Source organism: Amblyraja radiata, chromosome 5 (genome assembly GCF_010909765.2).
Source record: "Amblyraja radiata isolate CabotCenter1 chromosome 5, sAmbRad1.1.pri, whole genome shotgun sequence".
NCBI classification, from domain to species: domain Eukaryota; kingdom Metazoa; phylum Chordata; class Chondrichthyes; order Rajiformes; family Rajidae; genus Amblyraja; species Amblyraja radiata.
The window spans coordinates 71,713,155-71,740,619 of record NC_045960.1 but is presented as its reverse complement, the minus strand read 5'-3'; the positions used below and the strand labels follow the sequence as shown (position 1 = coordinate 71,740,619).

General features: G+C 38.2%; 1 protein-coding gene across 1 annotated transcript in view; it reads left to right on the top strand.

Annotated features, from left to right (window-relative positions):
* Positions 1-25,936, top strand: part of apob (apolipoprotein B) — a 54,925-nt gene extending 28,989 nt beyond the window's left edge. Inside the window, exons 20-29 of the mRNA XM_033021513.1 lie at positions 1,685-1,806; positions 3,777-3,987; positions 5,186-5,364; positions 6,762-6,961; positions 9,069-9,211; positions 11,021-11,442; positions 12,048-19,751; positions 20,081-20,202; positions 23,496-23,675; positions 23,909-25,936. Of these exons, the coding sequence (XP_032877404.1) occupies positions 1,685-1,806; positions 3,777-3,987; positions 5,186-5,364; positions 6,762-6,961; positions 9,069-9,211; positions 11,021-11,442; positions 12,048-19,751; positions 20,081-20,202; positions 23,496-23,675; positions 23,909-25,621 (10,996 nt within the window). The 3' untranslated portion in view covers positions 25,622-25,936. The remainder of the gene's footprint in view (positions 1-1,684; positions 1,807-3,776; positions 3,988-5,185; positions 5,365-6,761; positions 6,962-9,068; positions 9,212-11,020; positions 11,443-12,047; positions 19,752-20,080; positions 20,203-23,495; positions 23,676-23,908) is intronic.
* Positions 25,937-27,465: the final 1,529 nt, after the last annotated feature.

The window sequence follows — 27,465 nt, the reverse complement described above, 5'->3', positions numbered from 1 at the left end:
CACTAGCCACATTTTCCCATCTCTACCCCTCTCCGTTTTCCATGGAGGCCATTCCCTCCGCAACTCCCTGGTTAACTCTTCCCTTCCCACCCAAACCACCACCTCCCCAGGTACCTTCCCCTGCAACTGCAGAAGATGCAACACCTGTCGCTATACCTCCTCCCTCAACTCTGTCCAGGGACCTCGACAGTCTTTTCAGGTTAGGCAGAGGTTCACTTGCACCTCCTCTAACCACATCTACTGTATCCGTTGTTCAAGATGTGGACTCTTATACATCAGCGAGACCAAACGCAGACTGGCCGATTGTTTTGCGGAACACCTTTGCTCAGCCCACATAAACTAACCTGATCTCCCATTTGCCGGACACGTTAATTCTCTTTCCCATTCATACAGAGACCTTTCTGTTCTTGGTCTCCTCCATTGTCAGAGAAGCTAAATGCAAATTGGAGGAACAGCACCTCATATTTTGCTTGGGCAGCTTACAGCCCAGTGGTATGAATATTGATTTATCTCACTTCAGGTAGCCCCGGCGTCCCTCTCTCTCTATCCCTCCCCCACTCAAGTCGCACTAGCTTCTCATTTTCACCCTACAAACAGCTTACAATGGCACTTCCTTCATCATCGTTACTTTTTTGCATATCTTTAATTCATTGTTCTTTATATCTCCACATCACCATCTATATCTCTTGTTTCCCTTATCCCTAACCAGTTTGAAGAAGGGTCTCAACCCAAATTGTCACCCAGTCCTTCTCTCCAGAGATGCTGCCTGAATGGCTGAGTTACTCCAGCTTTTTGTGTCTATCTTCGGCCCAACTAAGCTTGTTGCATTTTCCCATATTTGGCCCATATCACTCTGAACCTTTCTTATGCATGTACCTATATAAGTATATTTTAGATGCTCTTGTATAACCTGCCTCAACTACCTCCTTTGAAAGCTGATTCCATACCCACAGCCCTTTGAGTACAGACTTTACCCCCCTGGTTCCTATCTTGCCCCTCTCACCGTAAATTTACGTCCTCTGATTGTTGATTCCCTTACCCTGGTAAAATACTCTGTGCACTCACCCTATCTGTTCCCCACAAGATTTTACACACCTCCATGAGATTACCATGTGGGAAGGAACTACAGATGCTGGTTTATACCAAAGATAGATACAAAATGCTGGAGACAAAACCCTCATCTTCTTGCACTCCAAGGAATAAAGTTCTAGCCTGCCCAAACATTCCCCATAGCTCAGGCACTCGAGTTTTGACAACATCTCTGCACTCTTTCCAGCATAATGGCATCCTTTCTACAGCAGAGTTCTTGAAAACTTTGCTTTGCAATTAAACTTTGCTCTAATCACAAGGCACAGTCCAAAGGCAACACATTCTAGCTCATTAATCTTGTGCCGAATGTACCTTGCCTGCTGATATTAATCCAACATGTTTAATTATAATTACACATTTTTAGCATAATATTTTTTTTATGTATAACTTCTGAATATATCAGTAACATAATAAATTCCATGTACTGACTCAATTCTGGATCAACTCTAAAATATGAGAACAAAGTTTAATTGTAATCAAGAACTTACTCTCCCTATCAAAGTATATTTATGTCAAATCTTTGACTAATTATTACAGGAATATCCTGTGAATTAACCAGTGATATTAATTTGTTCATGTCTTATTCATTTTTCAGTCTTGTACTTCAAATCGAACCTACAGGCACAGTTACAGACTACTCTGCATCATTAACATATAAGTCCCCGAAAATTGACGAGGATTTGGAACACTCTCTTAGGTTTGCTGTTGTGGCCGATGGTATGTTGACTTAAATGGTTTTGCATAATGTATTGAACAGCAGTCCTCCAACAGGCTAATCCATTAGTCAGTAATTGTGGGCAATTTTGGGCCCCATATCTAAGGAAAGATGTGCTGGCTCTTACAAGGGAGTTTACAAGGATGATCCCAGGAATGAGTGGGTTAACATATGATGAGCATTTGACGGCACTGGGTATGTACTCACTGGAGTTTAGATGGTTGAGGGGGGACCTCATTGAAACTTACCGAATAGTGAAAGGCTTGGATAGAGTGGATGTGGAGAGGATGTTTCCACTAGTGGGAGAGTCTAGGACCATAGGTCAAAGTCTCAGAATTAAAGGAGGTTCCTTTAGGAAGGAGATGGGAAGCAATTTATTTAGGCAGAGGGTGGTGAATCTGTGGAATTCTTTGCCACAGAAGGCTGTGGAGGCTGTCAATTTATATATTTTTTTAGGCAGAGATAGATAAATTCTTGATTAGTATAGGTGTCAGGGGTGATGGGGAGAAGCTATGAGAAATGGGTTTGGAGGGAGAGATATATCAGTCATGATTGAATGGCAGAGTAGACTTGATGGGCTGAATGACCTCATTCTGCTCCTATCACTTATGACCTTATGATTAGTCTCAAAGCTGACAGGAGAAATACTTGGTTCTGAAGAAGTTGAGCATGGCCATGGCTATGTGTTTGCATTGACCTATAACATTGACCTGTGATATTGAAGCTAGGTCTAGGAATTAATTCTCAGATTGGAAATTACCCTCCTGTCCACTCTGTGTTCTATACACTGGGAAACTAAGATAGCATAGGTGTTTATACTGCTGCCTTGTGGCTCAAGTGGCATGGCCTCAAACCTAACTTTGGGTGCTGTTTGTGTGAGTTCTCCACATCACTCTGGATTTCCCCCAAGTGCTCCACTTTCCTCAAAGATACAGTGATTGTCTGGTGTCTGTAAATTATCTCTGCCTGTAGAAATGTGACAAAAGAATCAAAGAGTTGCTGGGTATGTGAGGGGGAGTAGATTGAAGGATCACGTGAAAATAAGGTGCAGGAATGGGGACTGATGGACTGAACAGGAAGGGACACTTTTAGAAGACATAGACCTGCTTGGATGAATAGTGTCATAATAAGTAAATGAAAATTGCATCACCAGTAAAGAGGTGGATGTGAGACAATATATTCTCTGCAGTTGCAACCCCAAGTCCTTTTCCCCCAAAACAGCTTGCAAATCAAGTGGGTCATGTGGATGAAAGCAGCTTCAAGAAATTATGGTGTGGCTGTCAGCAGTAGCACTCTTCATTAGTGAGTGCTGTTCTTCCACTTCTTTGGCAGTCACCTCCCAATCATATTAAAACAAATCCTCCTATAATTCTGTGTTCAGTGTCAGCACTCAAATCAGTGCAGGCATTGCTGCCGGACAGAGTCCAACGGGGAGGTTGCCCATCTTTTATTGTGATGGCACATGACTCGGTGTGAATTTACTGCAGTATTCTTGGCCAACTGCACTTTGAAGATACTATCTCCTCATTGGGAAATGCTGAGAGACAACTTGTGTGATTCAATCACAAGGGTTGAAGTTGCACATGTTAGATATGGACCCTTTGAAGATTAAGAAAGCTTTTGGCTATCTTAATGTTGTGAGGGACTTGCAAATATAAAATTACTTCCACCATATGTTTTACTTATGTCATCTTATCAGTCATAAAATTATTTCCATTAAAATAATCTGCTCCAGTCAAAATGTTGGCATAGAATTTTACTCACTCATAGTGCAAGAACACACCTTGCCTTGCACATTAAAAAGCAAAGACAGTAAAAAAAGGGAAACACCTACACCTAAACTCCAGATAAATGGGCTCTACAAGTTGTAATTTGCTATGAGCGATTTTCATTTATAGTTTTAGTTGTTTAGAGCGTTGTTAACCATAGTTAGTTTGCTTTGTGATAACTATAACGTTTTCTGTTTTAATAGGCAGTGACAATGTTGAGGTTGCAGTTGAAATGAAGTACAATATCAACAAGCACAGTCTGACAGCAGATGTTCAGATTCCCAAATTTGATGTAGAAGTTGGCGTGAAACTAGGAGGTGAAGACAGATCTACACAGGTCAAGACCTCATACATTCTTAGATTTGATGCCACAAACAAAAATGTACGTGAAGTGACCTTCCAGGGCCAAGCAAGGTGTGTATAAAATATTGTATTGGACCTACATTTGTATATTACAAGCAAGGCTAGCTAATAGTAAAAAGCACATAAATTCTTCACAAATAAAAAGTGCATCTAATGTCAAAGAAGAAAAACACTATTTTCAAAATACATAAAGTGATGTTTTCCCTTCCAAATGATTTATTATGGAATTTGGTTGGAATTTTACCTTTGCAAATATTTGAAATACATTGCAGGCTTTTCAACATCTGAAAAGTAGAAGGATTAATGCTTCAGACATAAAGCCTTTGTTTAAGTTATTTCAGTGCAGTCCAAATGACCAAAAGCACCATTTTGCCAGTTGCAGATGTGAAGTGAAAGGATTTTGAGCAATCCCAGCCAAATTCTCAAAAGAATACATAATTAGTAATTACATAGAAACATATAAAATAGATGCAGGAGTAGGCCATTCGGCCCTTCGAGCCTGCACCGCCATTCAATATGATCATGGCTGATCATCCAACTCAGTATCCCGTACCTGCCTTCTCTCCATACCCCCTAATCCCCTTAGCCACAAGGGCCACATCTAACTCCCTCTTAAATATAGCCAATGAACTGGCCTCAACTACCTTCTGTGGCAGAGAATTCCAGAGATTCACCTGTTTTTCTCATCTCTGTCCTAAAAGACATCCCCATTATCCTTAAACTGTGACCCCTTGTTTTAGACTTCCCCAACATCGGGAACAATCTTCCTGCATCTAGCCTGTCCAACCCCTTAAGAATTTTGTAAGTTTCTATAAGATCCCCCCCCCCCCTCAATCTTCTAAATTCTAGCGAGTACAAGCCGAGTCTATCCAGTCTTTCTTCATATGAAAGTCCTGCCATCCCAGGAATCAGTCTGGTGAACCTTTTCTGTACTCCCTCTATGGCAAGAATGTCTTTCCTCAGATTAGGAGATTTCACTTATCGAAAGCACAGGTAAAATGCGCTTTGAGAAATGCACTGTGTAGAGTTAATGACGCCTGTGAAATTGAATGCTAGGTTCCTAGTGTCTGTTTTTTTGCCCTTGTGGCATTTTAAGTTCTTGAAATATGCCATTTCCACAACACTGCCAGCTCGTATATCATTGGATGCAGAATGCATACATTTAAGTACATAAACTGTATAATTACCAATGTAAAAATAGTAGGAATAAAAACTATCAAGTCTGACCATTATTGTTCTTCATTTAAAGCTATAATGATGAGCAGAGAGAACTCGTGCTGCGGGGCTTTTTCTCCATTCCTCACCTGGATGTTAATACAAATATTGGAACGCAAATTCGACGTTTACCTGACGGAATATTGACTGAACTCAAATTGGAAGCCTCTATACCTCAGTTCAAAGCATCATACAAAACCAATTTCAAATATGGTATGTGACTAATAAGGACTATTTTAAATTTTGATTTTCATTTCTATATTTTCTTATAATGCAATTGAGGAATTGAAAACTGGAAGCTGGAACAGGCCAGTTTTTCTCAGTACATGTTCCCTCAAAACAATAGCAGTCATTGATTGCACTTAATGTGGGCTTTTTCACCATAATGGATTAAGGGCACATTGTCCATTTTATTGCTTTCACTGGAACAGTGGAATGCACCTCCTTAAATAATATGTTTTTTAGGTTTGCATAGAAAAGAGATCAGGAGGTCCAGAAGTAAACAAATCAGCATATTTTCAGTGTAAAAATGTTAGAAAGATCTATGATCCAATTAATATAGACACAAGGAACTGCATATGCCAGTTCACAAAAAAGACACAATGTGCTGGAGTAGTTCAGCGGGCCAGGCAGCATCTCTGGAGGCCATTAATAGGCCTCATGTCGAACGAGGCATTCTGTAACACCATGGAACCAATTCGAGACCAGGCAATTTACAATGGAAGAGAAGTAAAGCTATTACTAGTATTACTATATGTATGCAACTATTATTTTCTACTTCAAATCATTTTATTCTGTGGATTCTAAGATTTCTTTTTGGAGTAAAAAAGATAATATTTTGCAACAACATTATTTAGTTTATAATTAAAAAAGAAATGGTCAGCAGCTGGAAAGCAGTGAACAGGAAACGGGTAGTCACATTATCGTCCATTAAAGCTTAAAACTTACCTGAATCAGTCCTCAAATGAGCCAACAGATACAAAGCAGCCATACTGAATTAAAACAAATGAGGGATTGCTTACATGTATATAACCTTTCAATTCTTCACATCTTTTGGGCACAAATTCAAACTTTAAGGAGACAAGCTATTCATTTCAACCGTATAGTGCAGGCATTCAATAATTGAACTATCAATCTTTACATAGACCCAAGAGAAGCTAGTAAAGTTGGAATAGGTGTAGAAAGATTAGGACCTCTCTTTCTAGATCAATCAAGAGCTCAAGCCCTCACATGGCTCTTCTCCTCTGCCTGGCTCTATCAATATGGGAGTTGACTGATTTATCATCCTGGAACACCCAAGTTGAAGCAAGGTGTTTGTTTGGTCCCTTAAGCTTGTGTGGTGCAGACCGGAGTCGCAGATTCAAAACAGTTTGTGTCGTGTGCCACCTCAAATGCAGGGGGGTGGGGAGGGGGGGAGATAAGGTGCCACTTACATTTTAAATACAAATCAATCCTCATGATTAATTTCCAGGCTGTAATATTGAGAACAACTGATCTGCAATGAAAATGAGAGAAATAAAATTACAATTGAAGCAACTTTATAGTCATGAATAAAATGCTTTTTTAAAATTAAAATATGTGCAATTCATTGCAATCTGCATCTTTTTTAGATTCTAAGAAGGTCCAAGTAGCGTGGAACTCAGAAGCAACATCTGATCTTAAAACACTTAATGAGAAGATTGCAAACATGGGATTATTTGACACATCAGAATACCAAAATACATTAAACATGCACCTCGATAACTTCCTGGATCAAAAGGTTGTCCAAAGTGATATGACGGTCAGGCACATTGTTTTCAAATCATTGCAGGTAAGATAATGGGTAAAAATGTATCCTTGAGTCCTCAGCGTAGAGTGTTCAATGTAATAGTTTCTGACTTTCATGGTCCACAATGGAATGAAATTTGGTGGAATCTAATAAGAAAGGGAGGTTGATAGTGGGTGCAATGGAATGGGGGGGGGGGGGGGGGGGGAGGAGAGAGGGGGAAGAAAAATAGGAGACCCAGAGTAGTGAGGGGTGAGAGATGAATGGAGGAGGGATAGGAACTGGGTTGTGGGGGGAGGGGGGGACATGGATGGACGGATGAACTGAAAAGAAGGGTGCACACTGGCATGAGGAAGGGAGGAAACTGGGTGGAGGAGGGGATGGAGGGTTACCTGAAATTGAAGAATTCAATGTTCATGCTAGTTAGTTGTAGACTGTGAGGTACTGTTCCTCTAGTTTGCATGTGACCTCACTCTGGCAGTGGAGGAGGCTAAGAATGGATCAGTTGGATAGCAAGGGGAAATTAAGATGGCTAGCAACTGGAGGCTGGTGGACAGAGTCCTTTTATTCTGCTTGGGTAGTCTTCAACCCCATGGTATGAACATTAAATTCTCAGTTTTCAGGTAATCTTCTTCCTCTCCTTTTTTTTTTTCAACTATCCTGCTTCATCCTAACTCCTATATCCTTGCACAACTTTCTTTCCATCCCTCCCAGCCCGCTACCTTGTTCCTTTCCTAGTTTCACCTCGTCAATCTGCTCCATCCACTCATCACCCACTGCTTCGTACTTGGAATCCCCCATTTTTCTTACAATTCCCTCCTCCCCAGTCCATGTTCCCTTCTACCTGTCATCCCTCCCACTGACTCTACATTTAACTCTGCACCTTCCTTCCTTATTAGATTCCACCATTTGCACCCTATTGCATTCTACACTTGTTACCTCCAGCCTTAGTTACTATTGCTATTCTTCCCTCCTCCATTTGACTGCAAATTAACTTCTCCTTATGTAGATCCACCTTTCACTTTCTCTCAGCTATCTATTTCCTCCATCAGCCTAAAGGGCCCCAACCCAAAATGTCATCTGCCCATTTCCCTCCACAGATGCCACCTGACCCACGGAGTCTCTCCAGCAGCTTATTTATTTTCCCTCGCGATTCCAGTATATACAGTCCCTTGTGACATACATAAATACCTACCTTCTAGGTTTGGCCCTTCCTATGCCACTAAACAACGGCATAAATAACCAACAAAGTAATTATGACACAAATAAGCTATCAATCCTGGTCCTTCTTGGATGGCCTACAACCTTTGTCATTGCTGATATGATCATTTCTCCCTACCAGCTGTGTTGGTCTACACTTGCTCGTTCTGTTCCTATGTATCGAGTCACAGTCAGAATCAGCAGCAATGGCATGTCTTTCTTCCTCTGCACCATTATCGCTAGACTTCTCCATGGTTCAATCTTCCTTCCTATCCCACCCACATTTGTTTCTCATCCAGCAACAGTTACTCAAACAACATCGCAAAATTTTGTCCTTTTTAATATGTATAATTTACACAATATTTATCTTCCCATGACCTAGCCAACAGCCATAGCTTCTGGTCTATTGTCTGACAATGCAAGTATTTTCCTCCAAATATATATCAATACCAAGCTATCTTTTCTGGCTAGAACTCTGCCACATACCCCATTCCATAGTCACCAAAAACTTGACTGACTGCAGTCTTGCATTTCTATCTGACCTGAACTGTGCATCCAACTCTAGGGCCTCTGACAACAAAGCTGCCAACATAAGATAGTTAAATATGGAGATTTTGCTTCACTTCAGTTTATCTAAGTTAATACACTTTTCCATGAATTGTTATTTACAGACCTCTCTAACCTAGCACCTTCTGTAACTTGTTTTGATAATCGTTCATTAGAAGCATTATTGAGCATTCGAGCATGTTAAAATTGTTGTTGGATCATTTTACACAATGAAAATGTGCTCAACAGTAGGAACTGAAAGTTGGAGTAAAGTTTTTCATTCAACAAATACAAAAGAATTATTGAAGAATATACATTTCATTACATATTGATTTTTCATTTGCAAGGAATTGTTAAAGGGATCAATGTACAGCAGTTACAAACACACTTGTTTTATCTTTGGTAGGCCAGCAAAGGATGGTTGGAACAGGCTAATGGCAAAGTTCCATTTGCTCCCACTATTCAAAACCATTTTGAAACTCTGAGGAACATGGATTTGAAGCAAATGAGCTCATATTTCACTCTTCCAGAAATTTTGTTTCTGAAGAGGTAAGTTAGTTTGTTTATTTTATTAAGGGTCCATGAGTTGCTTTTTCAAATGAGCAACAGAAAATGCCATCTCTGCTCCCCCCTTAATTCTGATTCCGAGCACCAATCTCAAGGATCTCACGCTCCAATCTCTAGCTTATCCACCTGGTAGCGGGCCAATCTGAGTGATTGTCATGTGGGAAATGAAAAAAATATATAGTTACAATGACCTCCTGCCATCAAATTAATCCTGCTTCAATTTTCTAACATCCCACCACTTCCCTATAAGTATATGGGCGGATCTTGCAGAATGGATTCCAGAGTTCCTGTTGGAAGTTTCAATAGATCTCCAACTTCCATGCATCAATTGTCAAATGTAGGTACAATGAAGTGATATATGGCAATGCTTCTGTCACCCCAGGGCATTGCTGGACACCATATGGAGAACACAGCATGGTCCATTACATTGAGTAACTACCTATTTGATACTGTATCAGGATAAACCCAGCAGAGCTTAAGAACTCTCATAGTCATATATTGTGGAAACAGGCCCATCAGCCCAACTTGCCCACACCGACCAACGTGTTCCTACCGACCTAGACTAGTTCCATCTGCCTGCATTTGATCCATATTGCAACAACCAGGTTCAGGAATAGCTACTTCCCCTCAGCCATCAGGTTATTAAACCTGGCTCGGACAAAACTCTGATTATTAGCAACCACTTTCTGTTATTTGCACTACCAGTTTATTTATTCATGTGTGTATATATTTATATCATGGTATATGGACACATTTATCTGTTTTGTAGTAAATGCCTACTATTTTCTGTGTGCTTAAGCAAAGCAAGAATTTCATTGTCCTATACAGGGGGACATGACAATAAACTCACTTGAACTTGAACTTGATATCTTTATAAACCTGTCTTATCCATGTACCGGTCTAAATGTTTCTTAAACATTGCCCGAACTACCTCCTCTGGCAGCTTGTTCCATATACCCTCAACACTTTGTGTGAAAACGTTATCCCTCAGATTCCTATTAAATCCTTCCCCCCTCACTTTAAACCTATGTCCTCTTGTTCAGGATTCCCCAACTCTAGCCAAGATCTTCTCGATCTATTCCTCTCATGTTTTTGTACACCTCTATAAGATCACCCCTCACTGTCCTGCACTTCAAGGAATAGAGTCCTAACCTGCTCAACCACTCCATATATTTCATGCCCATCCTCGTAAATCTTGTCTGCACCCTTTCCAGATTGATATCTTTCCTATAACAAGGTGCCCAGAACTGAACACAATACTGTAAATGCGGCCTCGCCAACATCTTATATAATTGTGACATGACCTCCCAATGTCTATACTCAATCTCTGATGAAGGGCAGTGTGCCAAATGCCGTTTTGACCACCTTATCTACCTGTGGTGCCACTTTCAAAGAAACATGTACCTGCACTCCTAGATCCCTCTGCTCTACAACACTCCCCAGAGCCCTGCCATTCACTATGTAGGTCCTGTCCTGGTTAGACTTCCCAAAATGCAATGCCTCACATTTCTCTGTATTAAATTCAATCAACCACTTATCATCCCACCTGCCCAACTGATCAAGGTCCTGCTGCAATTTTTTGCTATTGGTATTTTGTTTAAAATGTTTCTTTCATTTATTTCACACCAATCCCTATCCCTCTGTCTTTTATTGACCACATCCCTTTCCCATTTGCTGTAAAGTGCACAGAATGAATCAGTTTGTTACAAGTTTTTCTTTTTAATAAAAATCATTGTCTTTCTTTAATCTTGTTTATTTTCTCTCCCCTCTCCCTTGTCTTTCCCACCACAGCCGTGGCTCCATCGCAGGCACATTTGGGAAAAATAAAATTGACATTCAAGTTCCAATTCCATTTGGTGGCAAAGTGTTTGAAGAAATCAAACTTTTTCCAAGAACTGTAAGATATCCTCCAATGGCAAAGGAAGTATTTAGAATCAATTCACCATCCAATTATTACACCATACCATCAGTATTTATTCCACTTGTTGGAGACGTAACTTCCATTCCTTCTGTTACCATTCCCAAAACGTACAAGCTCCAGATTCCTTCAATTAACAAACTGGAATTCTTCTCCCAGTTGAACAGTAATTATTACAATTGGACCTCCGACTTAAAATGTGAAAGTAATGCAAAGAAAGAGGGAAGACCATTTTCAGCTGATGTAGACATCAAAGCAGATGCACTTCTGGATTATTTGTCATTTAAAGTGAAAGGTGAGTATTACTAACAATTTTTGTAATAATTAATTCTTCTTTATAATAACCATATTTTTGAAAACTAGTTTTGTTGATTGGGAGCTTTAACTTGTCATAGTATATCACATTATATATGACCACACAATGTCATTTATCTCTTATTTAAGCATATGAGGGAAGATAATTGTTCTGAGTTTTTCCCAATGATGGTGATATTTTTAAATAATCAAATCAACTGGAACAAGCAATCTGCTGGAGGATCTCGGAGGGTCAGTCAGCATCTATGGAAGAAAATGGACAGACAACATTTCTGATTGGGACCCTTCATCTACCATTTCTATCAACATGTCATATGTCCATTTCCCCCTACAGATGCTGCCTGAAACCTTGAGCTCTTCTAGCAGTTTGTTTTTTGTTTAAAATTCTAACACCTACAATCTCCTGTATCTCCTTTATGCAAACTGCATTTGGCATGAAAACTAATTACAGCTATTGAATTTTACAAACTTCCATTGCCATTATATTACATCTTTAATTATTATCAATTTACTAAATGTACTTTGCCTAAATTTAATTCCGATCTGAATCCAAAATAAATTTATGTTTATGTTTATGTATCATAGGTTCTTTGTCCTCAAATCAAACTGAAGAGGAAGCATCCACACTCATCACTGGATCATTTAAACATGCCCTGCTCACGACTTCAGGAAAGTTGTCAACAAAATATATTGGTTCAAATGGTAAAAACGATGTAGGATTTGAATGGGAGGCATACAGTATTGGAGGAGCAAAGACCTCTTTGAGTTCATCATATCAATTTGGGATTGGGCATGATTCCAATTTTGAAATACAAGGCCGTGCCAAAGGAGCATTAGATGTATCTACATTTTATTCCACCTGGAACTACACCATGTCTGAAACAATTAACGCCAACAAAGAAGGCAAAGGAAGTTCAATTTTAAATTACAATTGTGCAAATCTCCAAATTACCAATAGAATGAACAATGAATTCAATAGTGATGGTATCACGTTTTCCTCTAACACTGAGGGATCAAGGTTAAACCTAAGAAACAACATAAAAGTAAGATTAACGAGCAAGAAATATGAACTGAAATGTGATACTTCAGGCCAGTCAAGTGAAGGCGACTTCATGAGCAACATAAAATTGATTAAAAATAGTAAAGGACTGAAGGCAGAGAACAAACTGCGTGGTCAAATGTTTGACATTGCCGTAGAAATTGCAGATCAACTCAGCTACACTGATGGACAGCTTACTTTGTTCATGAATTCAACTGGAAAGTATAATGAGATAGATGCAACCAACAGCTTAAGTGTTAAAATATTAGAACAACTTGAAGTTGAAAATAAATGGCATGTGGGTTATAATGGCAATGGTGTAAATAACCACGGTATTCTGACCATTGGAAATGATGGTCTGTCAACTGAACTGACCTCAAAACTTAATATAGATCCTATTGCTTTGAAACTTGGATTCACTACTAATGTTCAGCAATCACAAGCCAACATGATATTTGACATCCAGAATGGAGACAGTAATTTAGTTAATTTGAATATCAATGGAAGAGCAGATAACAGTGGAATATACATGTTCTGTGCATCTTCGGGTGTAATTTTGGAAACCAAAGCAAGCAATAACATCGATCTTCAACTTACTAAAGAAAAAGGCCTGGTTCTTCATACAACAACAGAGACATCATGCCACGAAGCTACACTTAAGCATGTAAATCACTTTACAGTCAATTCCTGGGTATGCAGTGGAGAAATGCAGACTGATGGTCACCTTGATTCTGAAAACACATATCAGCAAAATTTCAAAGTGCTCATGCAACCTTTCACACTTTCAGCCAGTTACAATGAGAAATTCAAATACCAACAACTAGATCTTGCCCATACTGGACAGCTTCTGCTTGAACCATTCAAGATTGACTTGAAGGGTGAATTTGTGGGAAAACAGATGGCCCATCAGGTGAAACATACTTATGAATTACAATGTGCAGAATGGAAAGCATTATTAAGTGCAAACACAACCGGAAAAGTGCTATCTAATAAAATTTATCATAAATTAAACTTGGAAATCGTTGGACTATCTGCATATTTCTACAGTGATGTATCTTGCAAATCGAAACAACTACAATTTCAGAATCTGATTCGCACTGCAGCTCTTCCATTTGTCTTCACTTTAGAAGCAGATACTGCTGCAAATGGAAATATTGATCAATGGGGCAGGCACAATGGAAAGCTTAACAACAAATTCCAAATGAAGGCAGAACCATTTGCCTTTGCACTTCGTCACAGCTATGAAGGTATTTCTGAACATAGCACGAATGATCAGAAGTTGTTGCAAACGCTTCTGAAAAACACCTTGAATGTTATTTTGAATCCAGGTGAGCAAACAAGCATGTGGAAACTGGAAGGTCAGTTCAACAACAATGGCTACATGCAAACTATCAATGCCTACAACAATCCAGACAATATTGGGATAGAAATTGCAAGTGAAGCAGAGGTTGATTTAGGATTTAAACACGCCTCTACGGAGGAGAACACTGTTGAATCAACTGTGCCATCAAAGATAAAAATTTTCGGCAATCTGCAATATGACAAAAATAGGAATGTTCATATTTTGAACATACCATTCATGGAAGACATGCCCCTGTACTTTGACTCTGTAAAAAATGTAATTCTAAACACATTGGATGCCATTAACAAGCTTTTGTTGGACTTGAAATCTAGTCAGTTTGCCCAGAAATACAAGACTCTTTTACGCCAAATAAATGATTACATTAAAGGTGTGAATTTAGATGTGAAGGTTAATGAAATGAAAGACAAAGTGCTCAAGTTTGTAACAGAGTATGAGAAATCAGCAGAACAACTTCAGCTTGCTTTGGTGGAGTTTTCCAATGTTACAGTGACCAACATGCAGATTTATCTTAATTACCTTAAAGAATACGACACGTCTGATCTGAAGGAAGCGATTGCAAATTTCATTAATAAGATTGTGAAGGCAGTGAGAGAAATTGATCAGCAATATGAAATAACCCAACAATCTCTGAAAATCGTCATTCAAATGCAGAAATATTTTGAAGAGCTTGCTCTACAAGAAACAGCCATTCCACTATGGATTCAAGAAGTTGCTTCAGAGTTCAAAATTATATTGCGTGGATTACGGGCACAGCTCCAGAACATCAATTTGCTGGAAGTTGCTGAGAAAATAAACCAACAAATTTCAACGATTGACTTCAATGAACTAATTGAAAAACTGAAACAAAAATTAAATTCATTTGGACAAGAAGTAAATAATTTAATCATGCGAACCTACCAGAATATTCAGTATGTGGCTCAGGTCTTAGAAATAGATTATAGTATTAACTTAATAAATGCCAAGATTCAGAAGATAATTACTAAATTTAAACTTGATACACTGGTTCAAAACCTGTTGGATGAAACAGTGCAACTCATTAAACAATATCAGATAAAGGAAACAATACAGGGAATTGTAAACTATCTTAAAAAGATTGATGTGAAACCATACATTGAAAGAGCTGTTCCGTATATCAGTGAACTATCTAAACAGATAGGATTATATGACTTTCAGAAAATGATTGCCAATATTAATCAATTCCTTAAGAAAGTTATTAAAGATTTAAAAGAATTTGATTATAATGCCTTCGTTGACAAAACAAACAATTGGATCCAAGAAACAAGTGATGTTGTCAATGATAAAATCAGAGCGTTTGAGCTGAAAGAAAAGGTTAGGGCTATGACAAAATACATACAAGCAATTCAGTCTTCAATAACAGATTACGTAGCACAAAGAAACATCAATGAATTCATTGTCGAGATGGTAGATGTATTCAGAAATATAACTGTGGCGATTCACAATGATCTGGTTGTCAAGTATGGTGGCATGATTGAGGATCTCCACGACAGGATCAATAAAATGAATGTCTATGAAGAACTGCAAAAATACTGGCAGGATGCTGTTAAGTATTATGAAGTGCTTGTTCATCACCTCGCAACAGCATATGAGAATGCAAAAGAGAAAATTAACAGTTTGGCTGAAGAGAATAATTTCGCAGATGTCGTGAATCAAATGTACATTCACTTGGAAGAAGGCTTTATTGTTCCAGAGCTGAACCTAGGTCTAATACTGGTGCCTGAATTTGAACTCAGTATTCGTACTGTTAAAAGTGGACAGCTTGTCATTCCGTCTTTTATAGTTCCTCTGACAGATCTAACAACACCATCTTACACTTTCAATTTAAATGATCTTAAAAATATCAAGATTCCTACAAAATTTGAAATACCAGCAATCAGAATTTTGAATTTATTTACTATCCCTGCCTGCACAATCAACTTGAAAGAAATTAAAGAATTCATTGTCACAACAATTCAGGACATACAGAATTTTGAAATTCCCACAGGAGAGATCTCTGTGTTTTCAGATTTCAATTTCCCCATTATGTCATTACCAGGTATAACAATTCCTGAAATTGATTTCAGTGTGTTGCAAGTCCCTTCCATAAGAATTCCAAAAGTGAATTTAAACAACTTCATGCTAAATGATATTAAAATTCCAGAATTCCAACTGCCTCGTGTACCTCACAAAGTGTATGTTCCGGCATTTGGAAAACTCAGCGGCACATTCAATATTTCATCTCCTATTTACAACTTGCACACCAGTGTTGGAATTCACAACAGCACAGTTGATCAAAGCAAACCTGAACTTCTCGCTTTTATCACCGCAAAAGGAAAATCAGATTTAGACATTCTATCCTTTGACCTAGAAGCTAAAGCCAAGTTAACAGCTCTTGAGCAGAATCAGTTGAAACTAAGTGAAGATGTGAAGCTTGACCACACAGCTCTCCTGATCGATCACAAAGGAGCACTTACTTTCAGGAAAACAGTTGTGAATGGAAATGCAGAGACTTTGATCAAAATTACCTCTGAACCCTATACGGCCGAAGCAAAGAATAGTATAGACATTACAATAGATAGGGAACTTTCAGCAAAAATGGAGACAAATTATCATCACAATTTAAATGTTCCAAGTATACATACATCAAGTCAAATTTTGCTGAAGAACACTGTTGAAGCTTCTGCAAATGGAAAGGGGGTAACAAGCACTGTCATAACATCTACAAGTGGAAAATGCTCTTTCAAAGACTACTCTGATGAAGGATTACACAAAAACGAGCTGAATTTCAACTTTGGCGCACCTGCTCTTGTACTTTCATTTGCTGGCAGCACGGACACCAAATACCTAAAGATGAAACAAGAATTAAAGACTGAGATCTTTCCTTCATTTAATGCCAATTTGGTTTTGAATGCAGATACAACAGTTACTCACCTTGGAACTAGTGTCATGAGTGTGAATGGAACTGTAGATTTAGCATTGTTGGAAGTAAAATTGATGGGATATCAAAATACTGACCTTAGTGGTCGTATCACAGGCACAGTAAGAAATTCCTTTACTTTTGCTGCAGAACCATTTGCATTTGTTGCAAAGGCAAATAATAACGTTAATGCAAAGGTTTCCTTACCTATGACACTTACTGGAAAAGTAGAGTTCTCGAATAACTATGAACTGATATTAAATCCAAATGAGCAACGTTGTGGCTGGCAAGTAACTTCAAGATTCAATCAGTACAAATACATTCATAATATTGTTGCAAGTAATAATGATGAAAATATCATTTTGCTTTTTGCATTGAATGGTAATGCAAACCTTGATTTCCTCCGTCAACCCATTTCTATCCCAGGTATTTCAATAGTTCACTCGGCATTCAAACTTCCCCCTGTCACTGATTATTCCCTGTGGGAAGATGCAGGACTCAAATCATTCTTGAGAACAACACGACAGTCATTTGACTTAAGCATAAGGACTGAATACAGTAAGAATAAAGATATTCATGACTTTAAAATTGAGTTGACACCTGTTTACAACCGGATTGAAGATCTCCTTAACGTATCTGAAAATATCTTTAAACATGTCAGAAACACCATTTGGAATTTATCAAGAAAAATACGGGATGATAAAACACAAACGAATCCTGCTTCAAATGACTTGCCAAAATTTCTTCAAATACCAGGTTACACCATACCAGTAGTGAAGGCTGAAGTCTCCCCTTACAGACTAGCAATCCCAAATTTCCGTTTTGTTGCTACAAGAGAAATTACTACACCAACCTTTAGATTACCAATTATTAGTTTCAACATGCCTTCCTACAGTTTTGTTATACCATCTTTTGAATTTGCATTGAATATTCCGGACAGTTTTTATACATTGTCTTTTCCAAGGATCAAAATGCCAGCTCTACAAGATTCTATCAAGATTCCAGCTATGGGCAATTTGACTTATGATTTCTCACTCAAATCAAGCTTGGTGACACTTGGTGCGCATGCTGAACTCTTCAACCAGTCAGACATCATTGCTCGTTATAGTGTCTCATCTACATCTATCTTCACTTCCAACTTTAAAGCAGAAGGAACAACAAGCCTGGCAAGAAGGCGAAGACTGAAATTAGCAACAACTATTTCTGTTAACCATGAGAATATTTACGGAAAGCACAACAGCACTCTAAGTTTATCATGGAACAACGTGGATGCTTCAGTTAATACCAAAGCAAATATTAAACTTCCTAACTTAATTCTTAATTTCACTCATGATTTGAATGGTAATACAAAATCTAAGCCCAATGTGCAATCAAAGGTGTCTCTTGACTACAGATTGTTAGTGCCTTCAGTTGGGACTGATCTTGAAGGAAATGCTGTACATTCATTCACCTTGGGAGACCTTGCATCCTACTTCAATTTGGAAACTTCAGCTAACATTCAGGCCCGGGGAAGTGTGGCTTTCAAACACAAATTTACTGGCAGTTTGAACAATGAAGCCAATGTTTATTTCAGTTCAAATAATGTTCGCTCAAATGCAAAATTTGATTTAAGTTCATCAGCTAAGACAGCTTCTGGCAATAATCTTAACATCGAAATGAAAGAAAACCTTGCTTTAGAGGCCACCACAAGACGGATTTTTGCTGTGTGGGAGCATTCTGGAAATAATGCAATAACGCTTACTAATGGATTTACAAGAGGTAGTCAAACATCTAAAGCAACACTAGAATTAGCACCCTGGAGTGCAAAAGGAAATTTAGATGCCAAATTGAATCAACCCAGTTCTTGGTGGCAAAGGGCAGATGTACAGCAGCAGGTCACTGTAAGTATCACACCAGAGAGCCAAGCATTGAAATGGAATAATATTGGCCACCTGTCTTCAACTAGCTTCAGTGATGCGATAGGACTATTAAACAACAGAACCGAAATACGTCTTGACTTGGCCGGTTCCCTGCATGGGCATGTAGATTTTCTGAAAAATATCTGGCTTCCGGTTTATGACAAAAATTTATGGGATGTACTGAAATTTAGTCTGACTACCAGTGAAGAGGAGCAACAATACCTCCATGCATCTGCACTAATAGTGTGCATGAAGAGTGAAGATCATTTCCTTATCACCCTCCCAGTCCAGAGCTTAGCCAATGGTCTACAACTAATTGTCCCTGAAATTGTACTTAATTTTCCTGAATGGATCAACAATGTTCCAGAACTGATTCTCAGCAACCTACTTCCAACAGCAGATAAAAACCCATTTAACAGTGAAATTACATTTCCAACACTCAAAGTACCATTGGTAAACATTGTTGTGCCTTCATACAAATTCCACTTGTCAGCATTAAAATTACCAAGCGTTTTCATTACCCCTGAATTTAGAGTTCCATATACTACTCTTCAAGTGCCTTCATACACAATTAACTTCACAAATATTGCTATTCCGTTCAGGACAAACATTCTTCCGTTTGAAGTGTCTTTGCCGGATTTTCCCACAGTAAGCTTTCCTAATATGAACATTGATTCTAAGTATGTAGAATATAACAAAATCCCTTATCTTGATGTGACAACACCAGAAATCATAGTCGGGATTTCTTCGTTTACCCTACCAACATTTTTTGGAACTGCTAAACAGCATCTGAAAATGAGCAGCAGTACAAAGCAAACTGCAGATTCTGAACCACCAGCTCTAGTATTCCAAGCCAGAACAGTGGAGATACCCTCCCTGAAAATATCTCTGCCTTTAGCAATTGCTATCCCAGCATTTAAATCATTAAGTGGAAACATCAACGTTATGTCACCAATATACAACACTACATGGATTGCAAGTGTGAAATCGGAAGCAGACCAAGCAGTTACCTACACGGCAAAAGTGGAAGCCACATGCAGTTCTACTCTGAGGTTTCTGGAATATGAATTAGAGGGTAAGTTATAAAGATAGCAATATCTTTTATCTTTTGATCTTTTAGCCTTAAAAATGACAATGCTATTTGCCATATAAATAACATCTTTGAATGCACTTACCGTTCAGTTTTTTTTTGTTTTCCTGTTAAATATACCAATCATATTCTGAGTCACTCCAATTGTCATTTTAAAATTGTTAACATGGATTTTGGTTTTCTAAAACATTTTAATAATTATTCATATAAATTTATCAACAAAATGTAGGCAATTCAGTATTTTGCAGAAAATAAGTCATTTAATCAGAAGAAATTATCATATTTATGAAAGACAATTTCCTCTTCTTTCATAGTCACTGAAACAATAATTGAAACCAGTGATGAATACAGACTGAGTGAAAAAATCTTGTTTTCACATCCTGACTTAAGTCTAAACTGGAAGGATGAAGTTGTTGTTGTTGATGATTATTTCAGGTATGTTGTATATTTTCATGACACTTTTAGGTGACAAATAATTTGTTTACGTTTAATTTGACTTTTAATTCATTCTAATGGACCTAGGCTCAGCACAAAATCAATTTAAACTTTGATTGTTGGATCTGGTGAATTAACATATTTTAATATGATTAAAATATTATAGCTAGTAATACTGCTGCCTCACAACTCCAGCAATCTGAGTTCAATTTTAATCCCTGATGCTGTCTATGTGTAGGTTGAAAGTTCCCTCATGACTTGAGGAGTTCCTCTACATATTCCAGTTTCCTTCCATATCCCAAAGTTTTTTGAGTTGGAAAGGTAATTTGGGTTCTGTAAACAACACCTGGTATGTCGATCACCGAATGGGTATGAGTGGAGTACAAACGTGGGATTAGTGTAACCGTATTATTAATGGTGTTTGATGGTCAGCATGGGTTAAGGGAGCCAAAAAATCTCCATGATGTAGATTTTCAGAGATCAGCAAAGGAATACTATCGAATGATAAGATAAAATAAAATAAGTAAGTAGGCTAGCAAGAACATAAAAACAAACTGTCAGAGCTTTTATATGTATGTAAAAAAACATGGATTGGCTAAAAATATGGGTTCTTTACAAACCACGACAGGTGATAGCAAGAGTCAGGAGAGTTTAATTGTCATATGTACCGACAGCTGAAGTTCCTACTTACGGCAGCATAAATGGCTTCTAAACACAATACACCGAGCTAATTGATAAAACATTAAATTCAATAAGGTAATAACCCAATACGTGCAAAAAAAGTCCAAAGTCATTAGTACACCCAAAGACAGTCCATAGTTCACAATTGAAGTTAGGGTTGTGTTGTGTTCAAGCTGTTGGGAAGAAGCTATTCTTGAACCTGGTTTAGTTTATTTTAGAGGTACAGCATGGAAACTGGCCCTTCGACCCACCAAGTCCACACCGACCAGCGATCCCCACACATTAACACTACCCTACTGACACTAGGGACAATTTTACACTTATACCAAGCCAATTAAGCTACAAACCAGTATGTCTTTGGAATGTGAGAGGAAACAAAGATATTGGAGAAAACCCACGCAGGTCACGGGGAGAACGTACAAACTCCACACAGTGAGCACCCATAGTTGCGGTCGGACCCGGGTCTCTGGCGCTGCAAGTGCTGTAAGGCAGCAACTCTACCACTGTACCAGCGTGCCGCCCTTAATTGTTATGGTTTTCTGACTCCTTCTTTCGATGGTTGGGGTGAAATGATAACATGGCCAGGATGGTGTTGATGCTGGATGCCTTTTTGAGTGCCTCCTATACATTCTTTTGACGGTGGGGAAGTCAGTACCTGTGATGGGCCAAGCAGTGTCCACCACTCTTTGTAATTTTCTTCGCTCCTGGACGTTCAAGTTGCCAACCAGGCAGTCACACAGCCAGTCAATATGTTCTGAACTATACACCTGTAGAAGTTCAAGAGAGCCTTCACCAACATACCGAGATATTATACTAGAGAATAGGGAATGGACAGAGAAAGTGACAAAAAATGCTTGTCATCATAAAAGAACACACAGGAATCCTCCTAGAAATAGTGGAGCATTACTGACCTAGAGTAAATAAGCAGTCATTTAGGATTAATAATAATTGTGTTCATGGAACAAAAACATTGGATAGTAGAGCACAGAACAGGCTGTTTGGTTCACAATGTCTGAGCCGAATGTGATGCCAAGTTGAACTAAGCTTCTCTGCCTGCATGTGATCCATATCTTTCTATTCCCTGCACGTCTGTGTGCCTATCCAAAAGCCTCTCAAATGCTACTATTGTAGCTGCCTCCACCAACACCTTCTGTGTAAAAAAAAATCTGCCCAACACATCTTTTTTAAACCTTCAATTTACATCTCTCCAGAGATGCTGTCTGTCCCGCTGAGTTACTCCAGCATTTTGTGCCTATCTTACATCTTTTTTTAAACTTTGCCTCTCTTACCATCAAAATTTCTGAAGAAAGGATGTTCTGTGATAATTGCAAAATGTCAAATTCTACTTGCAACTCCTCTGAACATGTACATGTTTGTTTACAGCAAGATTCTGTATTAGTTGGCTAGTAAATTGTGTTAGACAATGACCATTGTCAGAAGAAGAGCCAATCCACCTGTTCTCAATGATCGATGGTTTGATCATCATTCTTCTGTAGTTTTGGTGGAGTGGGAGAGCACTATTCACTAGAAATTCAACTGAATCAGCAATATAAATACCATCGTGGTACACGTAAGGTGTATGATGGAAAATCTTCCATTCATGGGGAGAGTGAATTCCAACAATACCATTCATGATGAAACAGCTGATTAGCACCTTTTGATTTATTGCATCTCAGTTTTCCCCTGTTCATTTTAATTGGTTTTGTAGAATATATTTTGGGCTGTGGAGACTTAGTCACTGAGTTTATTTTACAGAGAGAGATTGTAGATTTTTGGATGTTAGGGGAATCAAGTGATATTGGGCTACTGCTGGAAAGTGGTAGTGTAGTTTAAAAAAAATCACCCATTCTATATCTATATGTTATTCTATATCTCTTCCAGATTGCACACTAATGACAGAATTCAGATGCTTTTAATAATCTTAACTTTTATAGAATAAATAGCTTGTGGCTTTTGCAAATCCTATTGTGTTACACTTTACTACAGATCAAATAGCAAAGACATTAATCTACTGGCATAAATAATATTTCGAATGATTAGAACAGCACAGTGCAGGAAATGGCCTTATAGCCCACAATGTCTGTGTCGAATATGACACCAAATCAAGCTAATCTCCTTTGCCAGCATGTGACCCATATCCCTCCATTCCCTGCATATTCACATGCCTATTTAAAGGCTTCTTATATCCATCTGTTTCCACCACGATCACTGGCAAAGCATTCCAAGCACCCACCACTCTCTGCTTTTAAAAAACATGCCCTGCACATCTCCATCAGATTTTCACCCTCGTACATTAAAGCTATGCCCGCCAGTTTATAACATTTCCACATTGGGGAAAAAGGTTCTGAATGTCTACCTTATTTATAGGAAAACATGACTTGAAAATATAAAAAAACTGTGCATGTTGCAAATTTGAAGTAAAAATAGAAAACGCTAGAAATATTAGCAGGTAAGGTAGCATCTGTGGAACAGTTAATGTTTTAGCTTTAGTTATCTTCAACAGAACTGTATTGAATCACATTGAAATTGATTTTTATTGTACCTAGAGAAACAGTATTTTTTCTTTTCTGCTCTAATTTACGATCTATTTCTCTTGGTTTCTTTATTAGGACAACTCTTCAATGGGATGTAGTCATCAACAGCCCGACTTTCACAGATTTTGAATTTCATTTGCATCAAGATGATAGTAGATTTTCTTCTTCCATCTCCACTCCTTCTACAGGATCTCTCAGCATGAGTATTGAAGAGAAAAATCCCGATGTTCTGTATGGAAAGCTATATTTCCACAAACCAGTATGTAACTTTCATGTTTATGAAAAATAATGTCTGGAGTTATTAATGCAACTGTTATTTAGTCGGTTAGCCACAAAATATGTTTCTCACCAAAGTCCGTGATAGCAATGTGTTAAGTCATGATTTCTCAGATAAACTACCTTACGTGGACAGATAATTTCTAAGCTGCTTTAATCAGATGCATAAAATAATAGCACTCGCATGCAATGTAATTTTTCTTTTTTTTTCAACAGCCATCTGCTGAAATCGTTATTTTGGAAAGTAGTGTTTCACTGGAGGACAATAAAAATATTCAATTGCTGTTCAAATGGAAAGAAGGAATCCCAGATTTAGCAGAAGGCATAAAAGAAAGAGTACCAAAGATGATTGGAGCTGTCTATGACTGGGTTAACAAGTACCACACTGAACACCTTGGAATTGAGATTAGTGCTGTCAGTCCAAAAGTAAAGGGCTTGATGAAGCAGAACATCAACGATGTATATGCAAATACAGTCATTAGCATTAGAGAAGCTGATAATTATTTCCAGTCTACAGTTGTAAATATCACCTCAAACTATCAGAACATGAAACACAACGCAAAGACATTATACAAGAGAGCAACAATAGAATTGACAAATGCAGGCTATAACAATGCATTCACCACACTATTGGGCGACATTTCTAATTTACAAAGTGAGTATCAGAATACCGTAATGGACTCGATTGATTCAGCAGCCAGTTTTCTAAAACGTCACAGGTTTCAGGTTCCTGGACATGAAAGCTTTTATACAGTTCCAGAACTATATAAGCTCTTCATAATGCAGGCAAAACAGTATGTTGAAACCATTGTTCGAGGAGTTGATCAATTTGTGGAAGAAAGTCTTCAAGGGACAGTCAAGTACATCGAGGAATTGGAGCTCAAAGTCTCTGGCACTAATACAGTCATCAACAGCACAGAAATAATTAAACAGTTAAGACAATTGCTGCAGAAAGTTCAAATAGAGCTGATTGCAACTTTAGAAGAAATGCAGAGTTTTAATTTTGAACCATATTTAAAATCCCTAAAGGACAATATACTGATCTTTTCTGAAAAACTGGCTTCAACGTACAAAGAACTAGCCAATGTAAAATTTGAAACAGTAAAATCTAAAACGTATCAGTTGTACAATGATGGTGTCAATTCAGCATATGCATACTTTTCAGAGGATTTGAAAATGTATCTTTTAAGACTGATTCAAATGAGCCAAGACCTGTTGCAAGTCCTTATTGAAAAGATTCGGGCAGGAAGCATATATTGCAAATCAATCCATGAAGAATATTTTGATAATGACTTATTTAGATGGACGGCCAATTTCAATGAAATTGATGAAAAGTTAATTCAAACGTTGACAGTATTTGCGGAATATACAAAAGAAGGTCCACATTTAATCGATGCTAGTCTTGCAAGAGCTAATGTTCTGAAACAAGAAGCAAACGTGTTCATTAATCATTCCATTAATACTTTAAATGAATATTATGTAATCATGCAGTCAGAGTTTCAAGATGATGGGCAAGCAATAATTGTTCAATATCTTCAAAGAGTCAAAGAAAATTTGAAAGAGTTTTTTGCAGACATGAAGAAGCAAGCAAATACCTATAAACGGGCACTCAAGAACGAAATAGACGACTTTTCGTATCTTGATGAAATTTATCCAAGTTTAATTCATAATGCAAGAAATGCAGTTGATTTGTTTTTTGAAAACTGCAGCAAATTTACTGAACAACTATTTAAATTCCTGAAATTGATTTCAAATGAACTATTCAGTGGATTTATCGTGAAAAGGGCACCTGGAGAGCTTCAAATTAATGTTCCACACTCTCTTGACTGGAAATCATTTGATGAGGTTCTCAATTTGAAAGAAGGAACAATGAACACAACTTTTATCAGGGGACAACAGAAGGTACAAAGAGGTACTGCTCGAGCTTAGAATTAATTCTGGAACAGTATCAGACAAATAAAATTCTGCTGGAAGAACGAGAAACAAAGAACAGGAATCAAAATTTTAAAATGCATCTTAATATTTAAAGTTGTTTTAAATCAAACCATCTAGCATGCATAACGTACCATTCTTGTGAATGGAAAACACACAATCATTTATTATTTCAGTTTTCAAATGAGAATAAATGCATAGTTATGAATAACAAGTTTTTTTATAGATTGTTTCATTGTAACAAATATAAAAAATAAAACATATTGCTCCAACTGTTCAGCTATTAAAACAAAATAAAGTAATTTTGGCTGTGATTAGACTTCTCTTTAACTTCGTGATGGGGTACAAGAGAGAAATATTTTACTGCATCAGAATACTATTCTTGAACAAGTGGATGGTGAAATTAGATGGGACTATATTATACTGGTATCTGCCCATTTCACATCCATCTAAAGTTTGAATTCTTTATAGGCACACATATAATAGCAAGAACGTTACAAATATGTGGAAGATTTTATTCATAAGTTCTTGGAGTAGAATTAGGCCAAATCTACTCCAGCATTCAATCATGGCTGATCTTTGGGGAAAGGGGAAGAACAACAGGATCTGGGGGTTCTTGTACATCAGTCTATGAAAGTATGCATGCAGGTACAGCAGGCAGTGAAGAAAGCGAATGGCATGTTGGCCTTTATAACACGAGGAATCGAATATAGGAGCAAAGAGGTCCTACTGCAGTTGTACAGAGCCCTAGTGAGGCAACACCTGGTGTATTGTGTGCAGTTTTGGTCCCCTAATTTGAGGAAGGACATTCTTGCTATTGAGGGAGTGCAGCATAGGTTTACAAGGTTAATTCCCGGGATGGCGGGACTGTCATATGCTGAGAGAATGGATCAGCTGGGCTTGTATACTCTGGAGTTTAGAAGGATGAGAGGTTATCTCATTGAAACATATAAGATTGTTAAGGGCTTGGACATGCTAGAGGCAGGAAACATAAGTCATTTAGAACGGAGACAAGGAAACAATTTTTCTCACAAAGAGTGGTGAGTCTGTGGCATTCTCTGCCTCAGAGGGCGGTGGAGGCAGGTTCTCTGGATGCTCTCAAGAGAGAGCTAGATACGGCACTATAGCGGAGTCAGGGGATATGGGGAGAAGGTAGGAACGGGGTCCTGATTGGGGATGATCAGCCATGATCACATTGAATGGCGGTGCTAGCTCGAAGGACCGAATGACCTACTCCTGCACCTATTGTCTATTGATCTATCTCTCCCTCCCAACCCCATTTTCCTCCCCATGACCTCTGTTATCCTTATTTATCAAGAATTTGTCAATCTCCGCTTTAAAAATATCCATTGACAGCCTCCTGTGGCAATAAATTCCACAGATTCACTGACCTTTGATTAAATAAATTCCTTCTTACCTCCTTTCTCAAGGTATGTCCTTTTATTCTGAGGCTATGGCCTCTGGTCCTAGACTCTCCCACTCGTGGAAACATCCTCTCCACATTCATTTTATCCAGGCCTTTCACTATTCAGTAAGTTTCAATGAGGTCACCCAGCATTCTTCTAAGCTACATCGAGCACATGCCCAGTGCTGTCAATTGCTCATCATATGTTAACCCAGTCATTACTGGGATTGTTCTCGTAAACCTCCTCTGGACCCTCTCCAATGCCAGCACATCCTTCCTCAGATATGGTGCTCAAAACTGGTTACAATACTCCAAATGCGGTCTGACCAGTTCTTTATTGCCTCAGCATTAAATCCCTGATTTTGTATTCTCCCGTGTCAAAATAAATGTTAGCATTGCATTTCCCTTCCTTACTACTGATTCAACTTGCAAATGA